Source organism: Uranotaenia lowii, chromosome 3 (assembly GCF_029784155.1).
Source record: "Uranotaenia lowii strain MFRU-FL chromosome 3, ASM2978415v1, whole genome shotgun sequence".
NCBI lineage: Eukaryota > Metazoa > Arthropoda > Insecta > Diptera > Culicidae > Uranotaenia > Uranotaenia lowii.
This window is the reverse complement of record NC_073693.1, coordinates 351,427,040-351,453,271: the sequence shown is the minus strand read 5'-3', so window position 1 is coordinate 351,453,271 and position 26,232 is coordinate 351,427,040. Positions and strand designations below refer to the sequence as shown.

The window sequence follows — 26,232 nt, the reverse complement described above, 5'->3', positions numbered from 1 at the left end:
TGATTCGACAATTTCTTCAATGATCAAACTGTTCTCGAACTCTGCGTGCACCGTAACGTCTGTTGAACCTTCAGAACTGTTTGCAATGTACTGGATTGCGTTCTTAAGCCAATCGATGGATTCTTTTACTCCAGAAACATCCTGAAATATGATCTCGGCCTCCACTCTATCCAGGAAAGGTAGAAGCAGAAATATTATCCAGTATCGCCCGAGCATGATTTGTCGAGTGAAGGACACGTTCTTTGAGATTCATTTTTATTCGAAACGATTTTTTATGGAAACGGGCAATCATTATAAGTGATTGCCAGGAATTTAGAGCGTGTGTTAAATTTTACCCGATATCAGGTCATCAATTGATGACGATCGTTGGACGTATTTTTCTCTCTCATAATTCAACGATATCAGTTCTTTTATCTGCTTAATAAAAGGAATATTCTTAATGAAGCTATTAAAATCAATGCCGTCACTACCACACAGTGAAATATTGATGAGTTCTTAAACCTTTGAATCTCATTTGAGGCACGTGCATCAAATAATAAAAAAATCAAATGAAAATTTGAAAATAAAAATAAAAATTTGAGCAGGGTGATTGGGGGGAAGACATATGCAGCTGCTAAAGGAAATGACCGAGTATACGGGTTTTCCTGATTCTATCTACCAACAAGGTATTTTGACTAAAAATAATTCCAACTAGCTGACCTAGTTAACTTTGTTTTACCCGTTACTTAATAAATCGTCTTCATGCTCTTGAATCAGTTTGCATGAAAATCGTCTTCAAGTTGTTCGAGTTTTGTCCCGTTTCTAGTTGATTTTGAATAGGAGCCCCTCTTCCATAAAAAGTAATACCCTCGAAACTATTATACAAACCATCGATGGTTCGAAAAACCCTCGGATACCAAATTTCACTTAATTCCGACCGACCATTCATACGTGATGGTGTTACAAAAAAAAGCCTCAATTTTTATATATAAAACTAGCTGATCCCGTACGAACTTCGTTTCGTTTTTAACTTTAAAGCTGATGATTTTGTATTTGGTTGTTAATTGAGACGCATTTCTACCAAAAAATTGTGTATAAATTTTTGCCTCGATATGATGCCTAACAACGTAATTATTGCAAAAAAATCGAAAATATAAGGACGAACCCTTTTAATGATTCCTATTCAAAATTTGTCACGTGAAATCAATTACATGTGCTGTGAAACTCTCATTTGCAAATTTTTATTATAAACTAAATTATAATCAAGACAATGTGGCTTATTCTGAGAGTCACGTGACGTGATGTACAAAATTTCACATCGTTGAGCCGACTCCAGAAACCACTCTAGGCTAGAAGTTTCAGCTCAAATGACCTGTGATCTTTTTTTGGAGGTCATTCATACTAACATTTCTTCTCTAAATCATTCCCTGGAGTCAGGATGAAGAAATGAATTTTTGTGAGTCACGTCATTCGACTCGCAGAATAACCCCCAATATAGCAAAAACAGTGAACAGATAATATGGACGACCATTTTTGCCGACCCCTGACTCGGTATTTGATTTCTGAAACAATTGAGCGTCCCTCAAAACTTATGTGACAATTTTCATCTCAATCCAATGCATAATAAAGTCAATACCGCAAAAACGTTGAACAGTTTATATGGACGAATCCTTTTGCCGACCCCTGCTACAACATTTGAAAAGTGGAATCGATTGTCCATTCCTTAAAATCCCCGTCTGCAAATTTTCATCTCAATCCAATGCATAATAACGCCAATATCGCCAATGTATAGAATAACAGAACTTATGGTGCATTTTTGAAATGACCAACATATGAGTGTCAAAATGGCAATATGACGTGACAAATTTCAACCATTTAACAGAATTTAACCATATGACATAAACCTATCACCAGAAATTATCTGAGCAAGCAGTACATGTGACATAATCGGATCATGCAACATAATCAGACCATGTAACATAATTCGACCAAGTGACCTATGTAATTCAACCATGCAACATAATCGACCATGTGACACAATCTGATTATGCAATATAATCAACCATGTGACAATATCCGATCATACAGTTAAATCGAAGATGTAACATAATCTGATCATACAACATTTTCGACCATGCAACATATTCTGACCACGTGACAAAATCCGATCATGCTACATAACTCGATCATGACCATAATCCGACCATGTGACAAAATCCAACCATTCAACATAATCGAATCATGCAACATAATCGGACCATGTGACATAATCCGATCCTGTGACATAATCGACCGTGCAACAAAAATGTGACATAATCCGACCATGTGACCAAATCGAACCATGCAACATGAATTGACCATGTGGCATAATCAGACCATGCAACATTATTGACCATGTGACATTATTCGATCATACAACATAATCGACCATGTGACATAATCGGATCATGCAACATAATCAGACCATGTGACATAATACGATTATGTAACAAAATCGGACCATGTGACATAATCTTACCATGGAACATTATCGACCATGTGAAATAATCCGACCATGCAACATAGTCGACCATGTGAAACAATCAAATCATGCAACATAATCGACCATGTGACGTAATCCGACCATGTGACGTAATCCGACCATGCAACATAATCGGACCATGGAACATTAAATGACCATGTGACATAATCCAACCATGCAACATAAATCTACCATGCAACATAAATCGACCATGTGACATAATCCGACCATGCAACATTATCGACCACGTGACAAAATCCAACCATGCAACATAATCGGATCATTCAACATAATCGGACCATGCGACATAATCTACCATGCAACATAAATCGACCATGTGACATAATCCGACCATGCAACATAATCAGACCATGTGACATAATCCGACCATGTGACAAAATCCAACCATGCAACACAGTCGGATCATGCAACATAATCGGACTATGTGACATAATCGACCATGCAACATAAATCGAGCATATGACAAAATCCAACCAAGCAACATAATACGACTATGTAACGAAATCCAACCATGCAACATAATCGGACCATGTGACATAATCGACCATGTGACATAATCGACCATGTGACATAATCCGACCATGTGACAAAATACAACCATGCAACATAATCGGACCATATGACAAAATACAACCATATGACAAAATAGTCGGACCATGTGACATAAATCGATCGTGCAACATAATCGAACCATGCGACATAATCGGATCATGCAACATAATCGGACCATGTGACATAACCCGACCACGCAACATAATTCGACCATGTGACAAAATCTAACCATGCAACATAATCGGATCATACAACATAATTGGACCATGTGACATAATCGCCCATGCAACATAAATTGACCATATGACATAATCCGACCATGCAACATTATCGACCATGTGACATAAATCGATCATGCAACATAATCTTTTCATGAAACATAATCCGATCATGCAACATAATCGGACCATGTGACATAATTCGATTATGCAACGCCACTTGCGATGCCCTGTAGGATCCCTGCCACTACCACTGAAGTCCTCCGCCGCTGGCTGTCTACGCTGGTGGCTGTCATCGCTGCTCACTGGTCCACGGTTGCCACTGAACTACTTCGAAACGATATCTGGGTCGGATTACCACTGGTGGAGTCCACACTCAGATCGAAGCGCAGCAACGGTCTGTTCAGTTCGACGGCAAACAGCGATAGAAACCGGGTTGACCGACGGGCCCTTTGTTTTATACCTTTCGTAAACAAAACCCATCAAAGCAGGCGTTGGTGATGACGTCATAATCCTTTAGATGTGATGTCTGTGAAAGAGGCGTTTTTCGTGACGCGAGATTCGTTTGCAAATTTCAATTTGTCCCCCTATAGTGTTGCCGTTAGACGAAATTCTACGTCAAAAGTTGATATGGACGACCCCTTTGGACGACGCCTGACTCTGAATTTAATACCTGTAATCGATTGCTCGTCCCTCAAAACACTCATGTGCAAATTTTCATATCAATCCAATGCATAATAACGTCAATATAACAAAAACACTGAACAGTTCATATGGACGACCCCTTTTGCCGACCCCTGACACGAAATTCAATACTTGGAATCAATTTCTCATTTGTCAAAAACCCTTTTGCAAACTTTTGTCACAATCCGACGAAAAATAACGTCAATATCGTGAAAACAATATTTATCTTGTATGGACGACCCCATTTAGAAGGGGTCATACAAAAATCTGAAATCATTTATCATCATTCCTGGTCCTAATGAGTATCCATGCCAAATTTCAGCTCTCTAGCTCGTAAGATGGCTGAGTCTATAAAGGACAAACAAACAAACAAACAAATCCACAGAAATAGCTTTTTATATACATCGATAATTAAGTTAAAAATAGGCTTTCTGAAATGAAACTAAGGCTGTCTAAAAGCTTTATTAAAATCCCGATTTAATACACTTGACAGTGCATTATAGCCTCTCTTACCGACACAGGGTATAAATAATTTATTGGATACACATAACACAGAATGATAAACAATTCGGAAACATAAAATTCCGACAAAAGTATTTAGAACGCAGTAAATCCAAGAACGATTAAAAAATAAAATATCAATTTTTTAAATGAATTAAAATATTCAAAATTTAAACATTTTTACTAAATATCCAAAAAGCGAAAACAACTCATGAGCATTAAATGTAACTTTTCAGATTAGCGATACGATAATAGGTTAAATTAAAAATCAATTTCCTTAATTTTCTGCCATGAGTATTGTTTTTTTTAATAATTTTAAATTTCTACTGAGATGTTTTTTATTCAATTAGAATTTGAACGCATTGTAGAAGATTGCAATTGATAGGATAAGAAAAAAAAATTGTTAGATTTACGGGGCATATTTGGTATTCGATTTGCAATCCAAATATCTACAAATTTTTGAACATGATTCTTATCTTGTTTGTTGTTCTGTTAAAAGTGTATATTATAACAAATAGATCTACACTAGTTAGTCCAACCAAAAATTTATTTGCTAGGATGATGTTATAGAGATTTTAATGAGAGAAACAGCTTGCTTGTGAGAAATTTGAATGATTGCTTTTCCAATTATTTGAGTGTTGGATATTCAAATTAATAACACTCCTTAGTCCGTAGGTATAAATAGGAGATTCTCAAGAAATGTCTAGGAGCTTAGGAGGTGTGGGTTAAACGAAGATCGCACCATTTTCCAAAAATGGCTCCTGATCCAAACCCTTCCTGAGATACTTGAATATAGATTCGCAGACGTATAGACGGTTTCTATAGCTGGTGAAACTGACTTATCATTGTTTCAGAGTTTTCAAAACAAGCTTTTGAAGAAAACTGGAATAATAGATTTATAGTGGATCCTCAAAAGTATTTCACTAACAATTTTAGTATTTCCACCTTTTTGGCGTTTTAAGGATTTCGGATGAAAGCTGAATGAACAACCGGCAGCACCTCTTTGTGCCTCGATTACTAGTTGGGTAAATGAACGTCAATCTTTATTTCCGAGTTTCTTAAATACTATGATTACAATGGTAGTCAGTCAGTCAGACATAATGCAGCGCTTTGGAAAGCCCATGTATAAAACAACAATAAACGACGCCCCACAGAAGGTTGCTAAGAAAGCATAACAGACTCATCGGTGGGTCGACGTAAAGGAAAACAAACTATGCTTACCTCCGCGCGTCGGTAAAGGTCGCACGTGAAGCAAAATACTTAATTGTTTTATGACCGTGAAATCCGTTTAACAGACTCATGGGTTTTTTTTACTCATAAGACTTTTATGATTGGGAATTTGGAATTGATGGGAGATAGCAAGGATGCTACACCTACCCCTTTTAGAAAGCATGACGTAGTCATTCTCAAAGTCTGAGTTACGTCTGACTGTGTTTTTCTTTTACATATAATTTTTTTTTCTTACATATGTTTTCTTTAGATTTATTTATTTATTTATTTTTTTTTTTTTTTTGCATAATGGTAATGATATTTTTTTTTTCTAAGGATTTATTATAAGAAAATACTACCTAACACAATCCCTTTCCCCTAAAGAAGTATAAGTTTGTCTGTGAGTTATACTTTGATTAACCTATTTTTATGTACAGTGGTTTTGTTGTTCTGGTTATCGATTAAAATCACATTAGGATGTATAATTTCACTAACACGATAAGGTCCTTTGAATACCTTATCCAATTTTCTTCTGTTTTCGTTTGTCAGCATGACTTTGTCTCCTATTTTTACTTGGATTGGGTTTGCTTTATTCTGTTGGTCAATTGCTCGTTTATCTTTCATTTTACCAATTATTTGCTGAGCCATCAAAGTAGCTTTTTGTAATTTCAGTTTTAATTCATGATAATACGAATCTATGTTATAGAGTGGGTCTATTTGTGTTGGTGTTTTCAAATTTTGTGGTAAACTACAAATTCTACCAAAAACTAATTCGAAAGGTGTATAATTTACATCGGTGTTTGGTGTGGTGTTATAGCAAAACGCATAGTATGGCAACCATTCGTCCCAGTCTGTTTGAGATTCATTTACGAATTGCCTTACATATTCGTTTAAACAACGGTGGTTTCGCTCTAAACCTCCAATCGTTTGTGGGTGATATGGAGCACTCAGTCTATGTTTAAAATCAAGTAAGTTGGATATTCGGTCAAAAAGTTCATTCTTATATTCGGTACCTTGATCTGTCCGAATGACAGAAGGGGCTCCGTAAATCAGAATGACACTTTCTACAAAGGCTTTGGCTACCGCCTCAGCGGATTTGTCTATAATTGGTCTAATCACGACATACTTTGACAAATCACATTGGACTGTCAGCGCGTACCTATTTCCGGAATTGGATTTGTTAAAAGGTCCAATTGTATCCATGGAGATGGTATCGAAAGTCTTAGATGTCGTTGGCGATACGACAAAATTTTCGTTCGTCTTTACGCCATGTTTATTTTCTTTGCATTTTATGCAGGATTTAATGTACTTTTCGATTTTTCTTCGCATGTTGGGCCAACTGTAAAGATTGTTTAATTTCTTATATAGTCTATTTGCTCCAATATGACCTCCTAGTGGGGAGTCATGATTTGCTTTGATAATTTCCAATTGCTCATTTTCATCAAGTATCAACCTTTTCGGTTGATAAAGTATTATTTTAACTGATTTCAGTTCTTGTCCACATTTAGCTTAGCTTAGCTTAGCTTGATTAACTACTCACATCCACCTTAAACCGTAAAACCCGAAGCACATGGTTATAGAAAATGTATGCATTGCTTGTTCCAAAAACATATTATGATAACAATCACTTCGAGGTCCACGATCGCTGGCGTGGCTCAGTAGAACAAGTTCCACATTGCCAATGGTTGCTACTCCGTGATTGACCGAGGCCATGATTTCAGTTCTTGTCCACATTTCTCCTTAAAGAATTGTGGTCTCACAAGCTGAAATATATCGCTATCTAGCGCTAGAGCTAGAGTATCGATATTGAGATAAGTGGCCATTTTTTCGATTTCCTGCAGGATATTTTTTAATTCATAATTTTCAGGTATGAGCTTACCTTTTGACGTCGCTAGCTGACGTTTCTTAGTTTTATTGGTAATTTGTATTAATATGTTTCCGAAATTAGAGTTGTCGCGATCAACTTCTAAAATCAATTTAGGTAAATCAAAGATTTCGTACGTGTTCAACGCCTCATACGATTTGAGTTGATCAGGCTCAAATGTATCGTTGGTCACTTGTATTGATTCTTGATTTGTTTCCTTAATTTTTTCCATGGATCTTGTTTGAGCCATAAGAACATTTATGTTTTGTAAAATGTCGGAGTCCATGCTTATTCGAGATAACGCATCTGCTCCCACATTTAACTTTCCTTGGACGTATTCAACGTCAAATACGAACTCCTCAAGATCTACTCTCATTCTGGTTAATCTCGATGAGGGGTTCTTCATTGAGAATAAATACACTAACGGTCTATGGTCGGTCTTGACTAAAAATTTTCGGCCATATAAATATGGTCTGAAGTGCATAATTGCCCAATGAATAGCAATTAGCTCCTGTTCAATTGTTGATTTATTAGACTCGCCTTTTGTGAATGCTTTACTAGCAAAAGCGATAGGGAGTTCAAAATTTCCGTGTTGTTGAGCAAGTACTGCTCCACAAGCGGTTTTGGACGCGTCAGTTGTTAAAATAAACTGTTTCTTAAAATCTGGAAATTGTAAAATTTGGGGAGAGGTTAAACTACCTCTGAGTGTGTCGAACGCTTCTTGGCATTCTGGTTTCCATTCAAAAATGGCATTTTTCCGCAGCATTTTATTTAATGGGTATGCAATATTTGCAAAATCTTATATATAAAAATGGAGGCGTTTTCTTTGTAATAACATCACGTATGAATGGTCGGTCGGAATGAAGTGAAATTTGGTATCCGAGAGTTTTTTGGGTCAGAGATGGTTTGTATAATACTTTCAAGAATCTCACTTTTTATGAAAGGGGGGTCCCCATACAAAGTTATCTCTTCTTCACATCTTATATATAAAAATGGACGCGTTTTCTTTGTAATAACATCATGTATGAATGGTCGGTCGGAATGAAGTGAAATTTGGTATCCGGGGTTTTTTTTTTGGGTCAGAGATGGTTTGTATAATACTTTCAAGAATCTCACTTTTTATGAAAGGGGGGTCCCCATACAAAGTTATCTCTTCTTCACATCTTCTTATATATAAAAATGGAGGCGTTTTCTTTGTAATAACATCACGTATGAATGGTCGGTCGGAATGAAGTGAAATTTGGTATCCGAGGGTTTTTTGGGTCAGAGAAGGTTTGTATAATAGTTTCAAGAATTTCACTTTTGATGAAAGGAGGGTCCTCATACAAAGTTATCTCTTCTTCACATCTTATATATAAAAATGGAAGCGTTTTCTTTGTAACAACATCACGTATGAATGGTCGGTCGGAATGAAGTGAAATTTGGTATCCGAGGGTTTTTCGGGCCAGAGATGGTTTGTATAATAGTTTCAAGAATCTCACTTTTGATGAAAGGGGGGTCCCCATACAAAATTATCTCTTCACATCTTATATATTAAAATGGAAGCGTTTTCTTTGTAATAACATCACGTATGAATGGTCGGTCGGAATGAAGTGAAATTTGGTATCCGAGGGTTTTTTGGGTCAGAGATGGTTTGTATAATAGTTTCAAGAATCTGACTTTTTATGAAAGGGGAATCCCCATACAAAGTTATCTCTTCACATCTAATATATAAAAATGGAGGCGTTTTCTTTGTAACAAAATCACGTATGAATGGTCGGTCGGAATGAAGTGAAATTTGGTATCCGAGGGTTTTTTGGGTCAGAGATGGTTTGTATAATAGTTTCAACAATCTTACTTTTTATGAAAGGGGGGTCCCCATACAAAGTTATCTCTTCACATCTTATATATAAAAATGGAGGCGTTTTCTTTGTAACAACATCACGTATGAATGGTCGGTCGGAATGAAGTGAAATTTGGTATCCGAGGGTTTTTTGGGTCAGAGATGGTTTGTATAATACTTTCAAGAATCTCACTTTTTATGAAAGGGGGGTCCCCATACAAAGTTATCTCTTCTTCACATCTTATATATAAAAATGGACGCGTTTTTTTTGTAATAACATCATGTATGAATGGTCGGTCGGAATGAAGTGAAATTTGGTATCCGGGGTTTTTTTTTGGGTCAGAGATGGTTTGTATAATACTTTCAAGAATCTCACTTTTTATGAAAGGGGGGTCCCCATACAAAGTTATCTCTTCACATCTTATATATAAAAATGGAGGCGTTTTCTTTGTAACAACATCACGTATGAATGGTCGGTCGGAATGAAGTGAAATTTGGTATCCGAGGGTTTTTCGGGCCAGAGATGGTTTGTATAATAGTTTCAAGAATCTCACTTTTGATGAAAGGGGGGTCCCCATACAAAATTATCTCTTCACATCTTATATATTAAAATGGAAGCGTTTTCTTTGTAATAACATCACGTATGAATGGTCGGTCGGAATGAAGTGAAATTTGGTATCCGAGGGTTTTTTGGGTCAGAGATGGTTTGTATAATAGTTTCAAGAATCTTACTTTTTATGAAAGGGGGGTCCCCATACAAAGTTATCTCTTCACATCTTATATATAAAAATGGAGGCGTTTTCTTTGTAACAACATCACGTATGAATGGTCGGTCGGAATGAAGTGAAATTTGGTATCCGAGGGTTTTTTGGGTCAGAGATGGTTTGTATAATAGTTTCAAGAATCTCACTTTTGATGAAAGGGGGGTCCCCATACAAAATTATCTCTTTATCTTCTTATATATAAAAATGGAAGCGTTTTCTTTGTAACAACATCACGTATGAATGGTCGGTCGGAATGAAGTGAAATTTGGTATCCGAGGGTTTTTTGGGTCAGAGATGGTTTGTATAATAGTTTCAAGAATCTTACTTTTTATGAAAGGGGGGTCCCCATACAAAGTTATCTCTTCACATCTAATATATAAAAATGGAGGCGTTTTCTTTGTAACAACATCACGTATGAATGGTCGGTCGGAATGAAGTGAAATTTGGTATCCGAGGGTTTTTTTGGGTCAGAGATGGTTTGTATAATAGTTTCAAGAATCTCACTTTTGATGAAAGGGGGGTCCCCATACAAAGTTATCTCTTCACATCTAATATATAAAAATGGAGGCGTTTTCTTTGTAACAACATCACGTATGAATGGTCGGTCGGAATGAAGTGAAATTTGGTATCCGAGGGTTTTTTGGGTCAGAGATGGTTTGTATAATAGTTTCAAGGATCTCACTTTTTATGGAGGTGGTCCCAATACAAATTCAACTTTATTTGTTACGATTTCCATAAGAATCTTTTCGCGAGCACGATGCAGTTAAGGACGTGTAGAGGAAATAAAACAGTTTTTACGATTTATTTTTAAGAAGGTAAAACTAAGTTTACCGGGTCAGCTAGTTTTTAATAAACCTTCTGTAATAATTACAGAAAGCTACAAACCGTCTTACATCATCGACGTTAGTGGGTTTAGGATAGTTTTGAATTACCGAATATTTATATTTATCGGGTTGTATTCCAGCTTCAGAAATGTGATGACCCAAATATGTAACTTCATTTTTGAAGAAATTGCATTTAGATGGGTTTAATTTTAAATTATAGAAACGCAATTTTTCAAATACCTTCTCCAAATTGGAGAGGTGATGGTTTATTGAACATCCGACAACAATTATGTCGTCGATGTATAAAAATGCACATTCTGGGGGTAATCCACTTAGTGCTATTTGCATCATTCGTTGGAAGCTGTTTGGGGAAATGTTTAGTCCAAAGGGCAGACGATTGAACTCGTAGTGCCCTGAGTCCGTTGAAAATGCTGTTGTCCTTTTTGAATCTTCCTCTAATTCGATTTGATGAAATCCTGACATTAAGTCTAGAGTCGAAAAGAATTTCGCTCTGCCTAAATGATCTAAGATTTCATCAATCCTTGGTAATGGGAATTTGTCAGGAATTACTTTTTTATTCAGCTGACGGAAATCCACTACTAGTCGCCATTTTTTCTCTTTTTCCGACTTCTTGGGAACTAATAATATCGGTGAATTGAATGGACTTATCGACGGCTGAATAATTTTATCTGACAACATTTTATTAACTTGTCTATCGATTTCCTGGAGATGAGCTTCCGGGGTACGATAATTTTTAATGTAAACTGGATGTCCCTCTTGCATCGAGATTTTTTGTTTGTAGAAGTTGTTTGCAGTTAAGGTATCTCCTTCCAAGGAAAAGATATCATTATATTTGAAACAAAGTTCTCTTAATTTATCTTCAGCCTCTGGATAGTAATCTAATTTGATTTCTCTTTCCAGTTTTTCCAACCTTTGCTTATTATACTTCGACTGTTTTCCTTGAGCTTTGAAATCGAATTTCCTTAGTGGGAGTACCTTTGGTTTAAAATCATTAAAAATTGTAACAGGCTGTTCATTGGTGTTAATAATTTGAACAAATTTTGCAGATGGACTGACTATGGTGTTGGAATAAAAAATTCCAGGACCAATTTGGTCTCCGATTATTACACTGTCTTCAGATACTCCATCTAACTTTACCTCTTTGACTATTTGGCACCTTGGTGGTATTATAATCTTATCTTCAAAATTGTCTTCGATCGGAATTTCGAAGTTTTGACCTTGGTAATCGAAAGATAATAACCATGATCTTAAACAAATGTTTGTGCCATAATGTGTTAAAAAATCCCGTCCCACAATTCCGTCTGTAATTATGGGAAAGTCTTTCTCAACTACTTGAAAGTTTGCCGGGATTTTCATATGATTTAACAGAATATTGGTGTAAGCTATACCTATAGTTTCTAATTTTCCACTAGTTACTCCATTTATGATGCATTTATGTTTTGTATATATGTTCGTCGTGGGTTCTAGAATATGCTCTTTGATGATAGAAATGTCTGCACCCGTATCCACTATGAAAGTGCACGGTTTGTCACACATTTCTAACTTTAAAATGATAAAGTTTGTATAGTGCATGTTGAACGTAAAAATTTTTACATTCTGGGATGTGCAACCCCCTGTTCTCTGTCCGTCTCTGGATGGGGTTGTCCCGTTGACGGCTGATCGTTTTCCGCGTAATATACGTTACGCCTTCTACCACGATCATTTGAGCCATTATTGTTGCGATTGTCATTCCGTCCATTATGATTATTATTGTAACCTCTTTGGTTGTTATTGTAACGTCTTTGGTTATCATTGTAATTTCTTTGGTTTTGACGGTTGTCGTTGTTACGATTTCCGTCGTAGTTTCGTTGGTAATTGTTAGTTTGATATCGGTAATTATTGCCGTATTGCCGATTTTGATTGTTTCTATAGTTTGATTGGTATCTGCCTCTGCCAGAGAAAGCAAATACCTGAGCGTTGCTAGTGGTATCATTTTCTAGTACCTTTACCACAGCATCCTTAATATCATTGAAAGTCCCTGCTTTTAATATCAGTTTAGTGTCGTTATTGTTAATACCTCCAATTAGGGCATCGACGCCGGCCTTGTTTGCCATAGGCGATGCCACATCTTCTGGTATTCCTTTGTCGAGGTAAACTGCCTTTAATTGGACAGTCAAACTCTCAATTTCGTCACAGAGCGTCTGTGTAGACTGCTTCTGTCGAATATTTTTCATTTTAACTAGAATGTTGTCAGGAGAAGTTTTCTCTTGGCAACGTGCTTTCACGTTCTGAACGATTGATGTGATGGTAGTAGCAGTTTCCGGTAGCCCTAATCTTGCTTTACCGGTCAGTCGTGTTCTTAAAAATCTTGCAGCTACTGCTTGATGCGCTTCTGCTGTTATTTCATGCAGAAGGGTAGCCGCATCCATAAAAGCGCTCAATCCTCCTGCCGAACCATCATATGGCTGGACTAAAGCCGTAGCCGTTTTTATATCAAAAGTATTATTCGTCATTGTTAATTTTTTACAAATAATTGCTACTCGGGCTATGTTTTTTAATGAGTAGTTACATCCACTTTTTGCAAATGGAATTTTTGATTCAATTATATGGATTGTGCTGCTTGCTAAAAGTTTTGCTTCAAAATTAATTCTTAAATGATCTACCTCATCTATCACCTCTTCTAACCGAACAAGTTCATCTGTGATATCATTCCTTAATTTATGAGTTTCTTTTAATATTTTCTCCAGGAATACCTTTGTGTAGATTCTACCTGGTGCCTTTTTAAGATTTCTCTCGATTTTTCTTAGTCTCTCGAGTTTGATTTCAAAAAATTCCATTAAGGGCAGAATAAATTTGTAAACTTTTTTCTCTCTCTTCACTTTTGATGTTTTGAAAATCCAAAGGGGAAACAAGCATAAAAGTTTTTTATTCGGAAACAAAATAAATTGTAAAAAAATACTTTTCTTCTTTTATTTATAGACATGCATTTCGTCTTACCTTGGTCTTTCCTTTGGATTTTTTTTCTTATTTATTTATTTAGGTTACTCCGGTACCATTTCCTCCTCGTTCTGCTCGGTCGGTGGCGGTGATTCCCTGGTTCCATAGAATTTCGGCTGCTGCTGCTGATGTTTTCCATTTAACGATTCCGACTCCGGGGTGCTATTGTGGTTTGTAGGTTGATGATGTTTATTGGCAGGTCCATCTCGTTTTAGTAGTTTTCCAGTGCCGACGAATCCAGATCGGCGTCGACGGCGCGTAATTGCTGAACGCCGGCATACAGTTCCATCGAGAGCGATTCAAACAGACGCTCCCTGGACTCTAACGGAATTTTGGCGATATGTTTGAAGGTGGTTTTAACTGTTTTTGTTGTTGTTTTAATTGTTTTTAACTAAAGCCGACCGATTGGCTTGATTCGCACTGCACTATAATGGACTGTCTCTTTGATTAACACTTCTGCGTAGTTGCAGCGAAGCATTTGTTTTTTTTTCACACTTGTAGGTCGCGAAATTTCGATTTTTCGCTGCGAATTTATTTGTCTTTAGTGATTATTGGACGTTTATGTTATTTAGGCGAACTTCGCGTTGCACTGCCTGCCTCGTCTTTGCTTCTTGAAACTTCGAATGTGTTCGTAGACACATGAATAGTACAACTGCAGCCACTAGTAGCACAGCAGCACCGGCAATCACCCGGATTTCTAGTGTGTTGGATTCAAAGTTGTTGATCACTGTGTCACTAAACCAGCCCATTTTCACTGTCTTATTTTTTTTTTTTTTTGTGCAGAAACACTTTTCCGATAACGGTTCACTACTGTCGACTAATCACGGTCGCCATTTAGTATTTCCACCTTTTTGGCGTTTTAAGGATTTCGGATGAAAGCTGAATGAACAACCGGCAGCACCTCTTTGTGCCTCGATTACTAGTTGGGTAAATGAACGTCAATCTTTATTTCCGAGTTTCTTAAATACTATGATTACAATGGTAGTCAGTCAGTCAGACATAATGCAGCGCTTTGGAAAGCCCATGTATAAAACAACAATAAACGACGCCCCACAGAAGGTTGCTAAGAAAGCATAACAGACTCATCGGTGGGTCGACGTAAAGGAAAACAAACTATGCTTACCTCCGCGCGTCGGTAAAGGTCGCACGTGAAGCAAAATACTTAATTGTTTTATGACCGTGAAATCCGTTTAACAGACTCATGGGTTTTTTTTACTCATAAGACTTTTATGATTGGGAATTTGGAATTGATGGGAGATAGCAAGGATGCTACACAATCCTTCCTCCATCCCTCATTGACTACTAGGACGTGGCCGGCGTCGTTATTGATCATTTTTTAAAGGGAGAGCATGAGTTTTGTGCATTGAGAACAGGCTTCATTTAGCTCATCTTGAACAAAAAGAGACAGTGAAATTTTTCCCTCCCAATAATTGGGAGTCCAATTTTTATGTTCATTTCCATCCTACTAGGCAGAGCACTGTTGTTATGGGACTCTGGAAAAACCTCATCAACGCTACGTGTGAGCAGTGAAATGAATTGCTCAGTGAACGCAAGGGCATAGTTTTGCTATTCTCATTGCTCCTAAGAGGAAGAGAAATGCAAACCGCATAGGAAATTTGGTCGTTTTACCTTATCACGTGGACAGCTTTTATGTGTGTTTAGACCATCCTCATTCTACGTAGAACCTTGGAACATTGACTTTGAATTTGTCAACCTGCTTTATTGTAGGGTTCAATTCAGGCATGTTTTTTTTTTTTTTTCTAAGGGTCCTATCCGATTTTGTGAACTAGGAGGTAGACCAACATTGAAACGATGGTTTCTCGTAATTTTCAGCATTTCATTTGATTCGGTAGCGTATGATTACATATGTATTCCACAAAATCCGAATTTATGTACCTATGTATGCGTGGTGAGAAATTGAATCTTCTCACAACGACAATTTTAATGTGAACTTACATGAGTCATTTCAAGTCAGAAACAAGTCACTTCTCCGGGGGGTATCCGAGACAATCACTCTTTATTTATTAAACCGGTAATGTTTTTGCTTACCAAATTTTATTTATTTACATTTATTTATTATGCAAACTTAAAAAAAAAACAAAACAAAAATTCAAACAGTGAAAAAACAACTGACTTCAAATCAATCGTTCGAAATCAATGATTCTGATCATCAGTTATAAAATCTTGGATTTTGACATGATATGTCCGAAAGAGGTCCGCGTTTAGTTTAATAAACATAACCATCTCCAGCTTTTCCTTCCCTAATTTGGTGTGCGTTGGTGTCAGCACTTGACCGTATCCACTGAAGGATCTTTCAACACTGACTTGAGTGCATGGCACTGCGAGCGCAACACAAGCCAATCAGTAAAGATCTGCGTAATCGTTCTTGTTCTCCTCCCACCAATGCAAAATGTCAGTGTCCAAAGGAAGACGATCAAGTACACTGGATAGCAATATCAGTACAGCTCGCCTGTGCCTGTGGTTGTGCATTTTGCTGAAGCTTCTGTTCTATAGACGGCTGAGTTTGCCAATCGGCTGGGTAGAAGTACTTGGGCCAGCGGATGCAGAGCAAATTGATCCATTAGTTTTATCTAATTCGATAAAAGCTTTCCACGTCTTGATAAGATGTTCCTACAACATTAAACGTTTTGAATAAACTTCGGCTATCAAACCGATTTCAGTGGCTAGCTTTTCATGCTTACCGATCAGGTGTCGCTCCATGTTGAATGTAGTGACGTAAGTCAAAACGGAATCACACTCCGGAATCCGACATTTGACACCAACTTTAGAGCCAGCTGTATCTTTTACTTCGTTGAAATAGTCCATCATATTGCAGGATTTCCTTTTACAACCGATCCCTTTCTGCTGTGGCGATTGCTCAGCGTCAGCAGATAATGAACTTGCCACAGAACTGAAATTTTCGTACAAGAATTTATATGATTTAATCAAGACATTTTATAGAATTAATGAATCAACTTACGACATAGTTTTTTTTTTCTTGTTTTGTTCTAAATCAGAATTTGAACCACTGCCGGAACACCCACAAATTTGTCAAGTTGTTGATTTCTCAGCCAGTAACTGAGAAGCTGGTGAGCAATTCTCCCTCTTTAACTGTGGGAGAAAAACAATTTTAACCTCTGTAACGTGATGATTGAGGGTGAAAATGAACTCCTCGCCAGCTACGTTGAGAAAATTGAATGACTACGTGATTGAAATGCTCTCCAACAAAAAGTGGGCTGCTTTTCGCATTGTGTGGGAGAAAACATGTTCCTCACAGGCGTTTGACAATAAGGGGAGAAAAAGTGAGGCAAAATCAAGAGAATGGAAGAAGCCTGATTGAGAATGAATTGCTAATCCCAAGCTGCATTCTTTTGGCGCTTGCGCAAAACTGATGGTCTCGATCAATCACGGGGTAGCAACCATTGGCGATGTGGAACTCGTTCTTCTCAGCCACGCCAGCGATCATGGAGCTCGAAATGTATTCAATTTTTTTTTGTTTCAAATTATCAAAAAATTATAATATTAGGAAAACAATGTTAGAGAAGCATTTCGGGTTGAATGATTTAAGGTGGATATGAGTAGTCAAACAAACTAAGCTAAGCTAAGCTTTTCAGATTAGCGATACGTTGTTTGATGACAGAGATATGCACGAAATTAAATTTCATGTTTCGCACGATCCCAAACTTTTTGGCGATACACCATACTGAGGGTGAGCCCAAACGTTTGATCGATAACTTAAATAGCTATTTTATCTGTTTAAAAGACTATTCAAATTTTTAGCACAAAATTAAAAAAAAACATTGTTGACATTTTTGAAAAAGATTCAAATGCAACTCGAATCTATAAATTCGGTCCTCCCAAACCTGAACTGATCGGTTTGAAATATAAAGTGCGATTTATTGGAAATTTAAGCCAAGTTTAAGTCATATTAAATTAACATATACATTTTGATGTAAGTCGCGAATGCCATAAAGATGGTAAAACGACTATAATCGAAACAAAAAAACATATATACATTTTGAGGGGGTATATGGTATAGAGTATAGCTTATATGGTCAGCAAATTCTAATTCAACGCTGTAAATACCTCAAAAAAAGTTATTTGGTGAAATTCGTTCCAGCGAATTGCAAATTACAGCTGTTTTAGTTTGGCGGACCGACTTTCTAAAAGGAAGCGAAAAAAAGAACCGGTCAAGTGGGCGTATTTATAAGCTCAACACCTAGGTAATAGTTTTACGACTTTTTATGTCCGACCAATTCAGAAGAGGATTGATTCAAGGGTTATTCTAAACCAGACTGAGTCTATTTTTATTCCACAGACAGGAAGCCCTCAGCGTTGTTATCAATCAATCCACTTGAGGAACCTTTGAAATCAATCGTCATGCTAGTTTTATCTTGACGTAACTTATAAAAACTACAACCGTCATTGCTTATTTACTATTTTAGATTTTCATGATAGTTAAAGTTTAACTTAAACTATCATTAAAATTTAAAATATCAAAATAATTTTGTTTTTTTTTTATATATATGAGAGAAATGCATTGAAATAATCTTAAAGAATACTGCATTTTAAGATTTTAGATCTGTCATTTAACTCATCCAAGTAGGTACATTTTTGGTACCATTAGATTCTACCAAGGTTTTTTGAAACACGAGGTTCTCCAACTTTCACAGTAAGTAAGGCGAGGAGTGAGCGAGGCTCTCAATTGGTTTACAAACATAAGATTATTTTCTCAGCTTTTCCGTGGCTTGTTGGTAAACAAACTCCATGAGTTCTGCAGTTGCATATAGCCTAAATAGCCAAAATAGCTGAATCGGGAATTTGATTTTCGGTAACACCTCCTATATATACACACACCTTGGATTCTACCTTAAGTTTGTTTGCAAAATAGAAATTGTCCTCCACTATTTTAACTCACATTTAATTTCGACAGCCGGTTCCCGATTCTGGTTCTGTATCATCCTGGCCGTCGACGAGGTAGTGTTTGCAGTGGAAGAAGTCGACTCGGCCGTCATCTTCAGCTCGAAAGAACCTCGGCGGGTCCCTATGGTTGCGTTTGGAAAAAAAGTTCAAAACACGTATCAACCGGAAACGGATTTCTGTCAAACTTTTCGGTCCCGAGTTAATGGAGCAGTTAAAAACTATGCACGCGACTACCACGAAAACAATCCCCAATTCGGTACGAACTTTCCGCGTAAAACAGAATGACGTCTCAACGCGTCGCAAACTTCAGCCGATACTGATTGTGTATTAACAAACGTACATTTACAGGTTGTCCAGCAATTTGTTCAGTTGCTTTGGGGCGCGACTTGCTTGTTTGCTTGCCGGTCGTCATTACAACTGCTGATAGCCTGCTGGGGTTTTTTTTCACAGCATTTCCTTTCAGTGACCATAAAATGTGGTGTGTCGAGTGATGAAATTACTCCAAGTATGTAACTATACACATATCAGTTCATGATTGGTGCAAGTATAGGTTGTTGACAACCGTGACATGAAGCAATATTAATAGGAATTCAAATTCTCGGTTGACAGTATAAGACTGCAATCAACTGTTCCAAAGTAGCATCCCTTGAAGGTAACTGTATCTCTACATTCCATGCATTCTAATCTTTGACCAGATGATTCGTGAATCATACACATCAAATGTGGGTGAGTTGACTGTTTGTTAGTAGTTCGATCATCCACTGACTAACAGGGAAATTTATTTGCAATAAGTAGTTAAAAGGAACTTTCAAACGACAAATTTTCATATGTCAAAATTGTCAAAATTGTCAAAATTGTCAAAATTGTCAAAATTGTCAAAATTGTCAAAATTGTCAAAATTGTCAAAATTGTCAAAATTGTCAAAATTGTCAAAATTGTCAAAATTGTCAAAATTGTCAAAATTGTCAAAATTGTCAAAATTGTCAAAATTGTCAAAGTTTTCAAAATTTTCAAAATTGTCAAAATAGTCAAAATTGTCAAAATTGTCAAAATTGTCAAAATTGTCAAAATTGTCAAAATTGTCAAAATTGTCAAAATTGTCAAGCTTTTCAAATTTGGTGTAAGTTTCCAAGTTAGTGAAACTAGATAAGGAAAATTATAATCGAGGAACGATTTATTTTGCTTACTGCCTAATGTTTTCTATAGTTTGTACTTTCAAGACAAGCGTTGACAGCCAGAAAAAGAAACTTTTCCGATTCTGCCCACCCAAACGAGTAGGAGTGCGTCCTACGTAGAACAACTTTTCGAAAACAATTTATTCCCCTATTCATAAAACAATCGCCACAACTATTTATTCAACCACAACGACAAGTTGGAAGAAGGGAAAAGAATTTTGCCTTGTCAGATCATGAGAGCGTCGAGTCACTTTAGAAGTGGAGTGAATAACGACGATAATATAAAAAAAAAAAAACGACACAAGAGAACGAAGATCAGAAACAAACATTTAAGTGGGCGAGAAAGAGTGAGAGTACGCCACCAGCATCCACAAATCCCGCAATCTACACTTTATAAATAAAGTTTCACTTTGTCGTGAAATCTGTGGAACACCTGCAGCTTGACTTGAATGAGAAAAAGGAATAAAAGTTTGCTCAATACAGGGGAAGGAAGTGAGGTTTTCCGGGGAAAAAATCATCACACAAAACCCTGTCTTTCGAGCCACCTTGGCAGAACGATTAGCAGCGAGTTGGAAAAATTAAGCTGTACGATTTGCTGGAGTTTCGGTTTTGTTAGGGAAAAGTTTGTGACAATATTAAGCTTGCAAACATGGTTTTCTAACAAGAACATCGCAATAGTTGAATCAACTGAATTTATGTTCAAATCTAAAATCTTTTTTGTCGCCCACATCTAGTTTTTTGCGTTTCATCGAAAAATCGACAATTTTGACAATTTTGATAATTTTGACAATTTTGAAAATTTTGACAATTTTGACAATTCTGACAATTTTGACATTTTTGGCAATTTTGACAATTTTGACAATTTTGACAATTTTGACAATTTTGACAATTTTGACAATTTTGACAATTTTGACAATTTTGACAATTTTGACAATTTTGACAATTTTGACAATTTTGACAATTTTGACAATTTTGACAATTTTGACAATTTTGAAAATTTTGACAATTTTGACAATTTTGAAAATTTTGAAAATTTTGAAAATTTTGAAAATTTTGAAAATTTTGAAAATTTTGACAATTTTGACAATTTTGACAATTTTGACAATTTTGACAATTTTGACAATTTTGACAATTTTGACAATTTTGACAATTTTGACAATTTTGACAATTTTGACAATTTTGACAATTTTGACAATTTTGACAATTTTGACAATTTTGACAATTTTGAAAATTTTGACAATTTTGACAATTTTGAAAATTTTGAAAATTTTGAAAATTTTGAAAATTTTGAAAATTTTGACAATTTTGACAATTTTGACAATTTTGACAATTTTGACAATTTTGACAATTTTGACAATTTTGACAATTTTGACAATTTTGACAATTTTGACAATTTTGACAATTTTGACAATTTTGACAATTTTGACAATTTTGACAATTTTGACAATTTTGACAATTTTGACAATTTTGACAATTTTGACAATTTTGACAATTTTGACAATTTTGACAATTTTGACAATTTTGACAATTTTGACAATTTTGACAATTTTGACAATTTTGACAATTTTGACAATTTTGACAATTTTGACAATTTTGACAATTTTGACAATTTTGACAATTTTGACAATTTTGACAATTTTGACAATTTTGACAATTTTGACAATTTTGACAATTTGGACAATTTTGACAATTTCGACAATTTTGACAATTTTGACAATTTTGACAATTTTGACAATTTTGACAATTTTGACAATTTTGACAATTTTGACAATTTTGACAATTTTGACAATTTTGACAATTTTGACAATTTTGACAATTTTGACAATTTTGACAATTTTGACAATTTTGACAATTTTGACAATTTTGACAATTTTGACAATTTTGACAATTTTGACAATTTTGACAATTTTGACAATTTTGACAATTTTGACAATTTTGACAATTTTGACAATTTTGACATTTTTGACAATTTTGACAATATTGACAATTTTGACAATTTTGACAATTTTGACAATTTCGACAATTTTGACAATTTTGACAATTTTGACAATTTTGACAATTTTGACAATTTTGACAATTTTGACAATTTTGACAATTTTGACAATTTTGACAATTTTGACAATTTTGACAATTTTGACAATTTTGACAATTTTGACAATTTTGACAATTTTGACAATTTTGACAATTTTGACAATTTTGACAATTTTGACAATTTTGGCAATTTTGACAATTTTGACAATTTTGACAATTTTGACAATTTTGACAATTTTGACAATTTTGACAGTTTTGACAATTTTGACAATTTTGACAATTTTTGACAATTTTGACAATTTTGACAATTTTGACATTTTTGACATTTTTGACAATTTTGACAATTTTGACAATTTTGACAATTTTGACAATTTTGACAATTTGGTCAATTTTGAAAATTTTGGCAATTTTGACAATTTTGACAATTTTGACAATTTTGAAAATTTTGAAAATTTTGACAATTTTGACAATTTTGACAATTTTGACAATTTTGACAATTTTGACCATTTTGACAATTTGGACAATTTTGACAATTTTGACAATTTTGACAATTTTGACAATTTTGACAATTTTGACAATTTTGACAATTTTGACAATTTTGTCAATTTTGACAATTTTGACAATTTTGTCAATTTTGACAATTTTGACAATTTTGACAATTTTGACAATTTTGACAATTTTGACAATTTTGACAATTTTGACAATATTGACAATTTTGACAATTTTGACAATTTTGACAATTTCGACAATTTTTACAATTTTTACAATTTTGACAATTTTGACAATATTGGCAATTTTGACAATTTTGACAGTTTTGACAATTTTGACAATTTTGACAATTTTGACAATTTTGACAATTTTGACAATTTTGACAATTTTGACAATTTTGACAATTTTGACAATTTTGACAATTTTGACAATTTTGACAATTTTGACAATTTTGACAATTTTGACAATTTTGACAATTTTGACAATTTTGACAATTTTGACAATTTTGACAATTTTGACAATTTTGACAATTTTGACAATTTTGACAATTTTGACAATTTTGACAATTTTGACAATTTTGACAATTTTGACAATTTTGACAATTTTGACAATTTTGACAATTTTCACAATTTTGACAATTTTGGCAATTTTGACAATTTTGACGAATTTGACAATTTTGACCATTTTAAAAATTTTGACAATTTTGACAATATGGTCTATTTTGACAATTTTGACAATTTTGTCAATTTTGACAATTTTGACAATATTGAAGATTTTGACAATTTTGACAATTTTGACAGTTTTGACAATTTTGACAATTTTGACAATTTCGACAGTTTTGACAATTTTGACAATTTTGACAATTTTGACAATTTTGACAATTTTGACAATTTTGACAATTTTGACAATTTTGACAATTTTGACAATTTTGACAATTTTGACAATTTTGACAATTTTGACAATTTTGACAATTTTGACAATTTTGACAATTTTGACAATTTTGACAATTTTGACAATTTTGACAATTTTGACAATTTTGGCAATTTTGACAATTTTGACAATTTTGACAATTTTGACAATTTTGACAATTTTGACAATTTTGACAGTTTTGACAATTTTGACAATTTTGACAATTTTTGACAATTTTGACAATTTTGACAATTTTGACATTTTTGACATTTTTGACAATTTTGACAATTTTGACAATTTTGACAATTTTGACAATTTTGACAATTTTGACAATTTGGTCAATTTTGAAAATTTTGGCAATTTTGACAATTTTGACAATTTTGACAATTTTGAAAATTTTGAAAATTTTGACAATTTTGACAATTTTGACAATTTTGACAATTTTGACAATTTTGACCATTTTGACAATTTGGACAATTTTGACAATTTTGACAATTTTGACAATTTTGACAATTTTGACAATTTTGACAATTTTGACAATTTTGACAATTTTGACAATTTTGACAATTTTGACAATTTTGACAATTTTGACAATTTTGACAATTTTGACAATTTTGACAATTTTGACAATTTTGACAATTTTGACAATTTTGACAATTTTGACAATTTTGACAATTTTGACAATTTTGACAATTTTGACAATTTTGACAATTTTGACAATTTTCACAATTTTGACAATTTTGGCAATTTTGACAATTTTGACGAATTTGACAATTTTGACCATTTTAAAAATTTTGACAATTTTGACAATATGGTCTATTTTGACAATTTTGACAATTTTGTCAATTTTGACAATTTTGACAATATTGAAGATTTTGACAATTTTGACAATTTTGACAGTTTTGACAATTTTGACAATTTTGACAATTTCGACAGTTTTGACAATTTTGACAATTTTGACAATTTTGACAATTTTGACAATTTTGACAATTTTGACAATTTTGACAATTTTGACAATTTTGACAATTTTGACAATTTTGACAATTTTGACAATTTTGACAATTTTGACAATTTTGACAATTTTGACAATTTTGACAATTTTGACAATTTTGACAATTTTGACAATTTTGACAATTTTGACAATTTTGACAATTTTGACAATTTTGACAATTTTGACAATTTTGACAATTTTGACAATTTTGACAATTTTGACAATTTTGACAATTTTGAAAATTTTGACAATTTTGACAATTCGCGACTAACTTGGGCGTGATTGAAAATTTGAATAATTTAATAACTTATTTGATTCCAGTTTTGTTTTGGTTGCTGTTGTTTTGAACAAAATTTTCAAAGCATTATCTCGTGCGAGCAGAGGTGCAAAGCATCGCATCATTTTGCATGCAGCGTTCGACTTTTTCCCGACCAGATCAAACTAACTTTATCTTCGGAAGCGTCGGCTTGCGAACATAGCACGCCGACTTTTGATTGCAAATGAACGCATCGCAACGACGCTGTGGCACGATTGGTTCAAATGACTGCATCTCTTAAGTTCATTCCGATGCTTTGCGAACAGTTCGCCTACTGATTTTAAGGCGACGTCAACCGAAGGATCCGTTCGTTTGAATTCATCGGGGATAAGTTCAAACAACCTTATCGAGATAGGGTCGTTTGAACGTTCAATTGAATGTTCACTTTTGAACGTTCAATTGAATGTTCGTCTGATGCGTTCGGCAGCCTAAGGCAAGACGCCGAGCCGTGTTTGGATGGGATGGATTATTGATATGGTGCATTGCTTGCGTGTGATGTTCGGTCGTCGCTCGACGATAGAGGGTGTCGGGTGTCTTGTAGCGCGCGGACGACTTGGTAAAGAGAATGAGGCGCAGCTACAGTTTCATTTAACGGTGCAATTTTACTGAATAAAATGCCCGAATAGCAAAGACCATGGTAATAATATATCGTAACAATGATTTTGAATTTAACAGTAAACTTCATAGTGATTTCAAAATATTTATCAACCGGTTTAAATTTTGAAAATACCATGATTTTTAAAGTTACCGTGAAGTATATCATTAATTCAAAATATTTCAAAGTTGCAAATATTTCAAAAACACGAACATCGTACGGTATCACATTGAAATTCTTGTGATTTTTATTGTACCAGTGTTCTTCATGGTTGAATGATAATCCGAACCACGCGAAAATTGGTAATTTTTTGCTTTTTTACACATTTACATTTTTTCGTGTAATGAAAATTTTGGCGCTCTAAAAACGTCACTTTCTCTCGGAGGAAGTTAACTTAAATTTAAATTTTCGCGGTCGGAATCAGTGAATCCGGACCAAGTCGAAATCAAGCTGATCGGAATCTGAACAGAAAATGATGGCTTTAAATTCGGTGATCTTGGTAAATAATTTTATTATTTATTCATTTATATGTAGGCTAACTAAACCGAAATTTTTTTTATTCTAGAAGCTGACGGAAATTCAAAGTTCCCCATGGCCAACTTTAGATGTGGGCCGTATACAATGGCTGCGACGTGGACAAGATAGACGTCCGAGGCAAACCGATATCAAACGGATTTGTGGTCTGGTACTTCATGATGTGCAGGAATCCAGCCTTGTCCCAGGATCGGGCAGAAGATGCGGTACAAGAGCCGCCAATGTTACAGTTTAGAAGCTCCGTAGTGCAGATGGTTTTTTATAGCTTCTGGAAAGTGATGATTTTTTTTTAAACAAGACGAAAAATTTGAAT

General features: G+C 34.8%; 1 protein-coding gene across 4 annotated transcripts in view; it reads right to left on the bottom strand.

Moving 5' to 3' along the window:
* LOC129751017 (band 7 protein AGAP004871-like) overlaps positions 1–26,232 on the bottom strand; it is a 396,735-nt gene that overhangs the window by 278,125 nt on the left and 92,378 nt on the right. Inside the window, exon 1 of one of the 4 annotated variants that reach the window (XM_055746255.1) lies at positions 18,875–19,223. The exons of the other annotated variants lie outside the window; for them this stretch is intronic. Within the exon in view, the coding sequence (XP_055602230.1) occupies positions 18,875–18,971 (97 nt within the window). The 5' untranslated portion in view covers positions 18,972–19,223. Of the gene's footprint in view, positions 1–18,874; positions 19,224–26,232 lie in introns of those variants that run through there. 4 annotated transcript variants of the gene reach the window in all.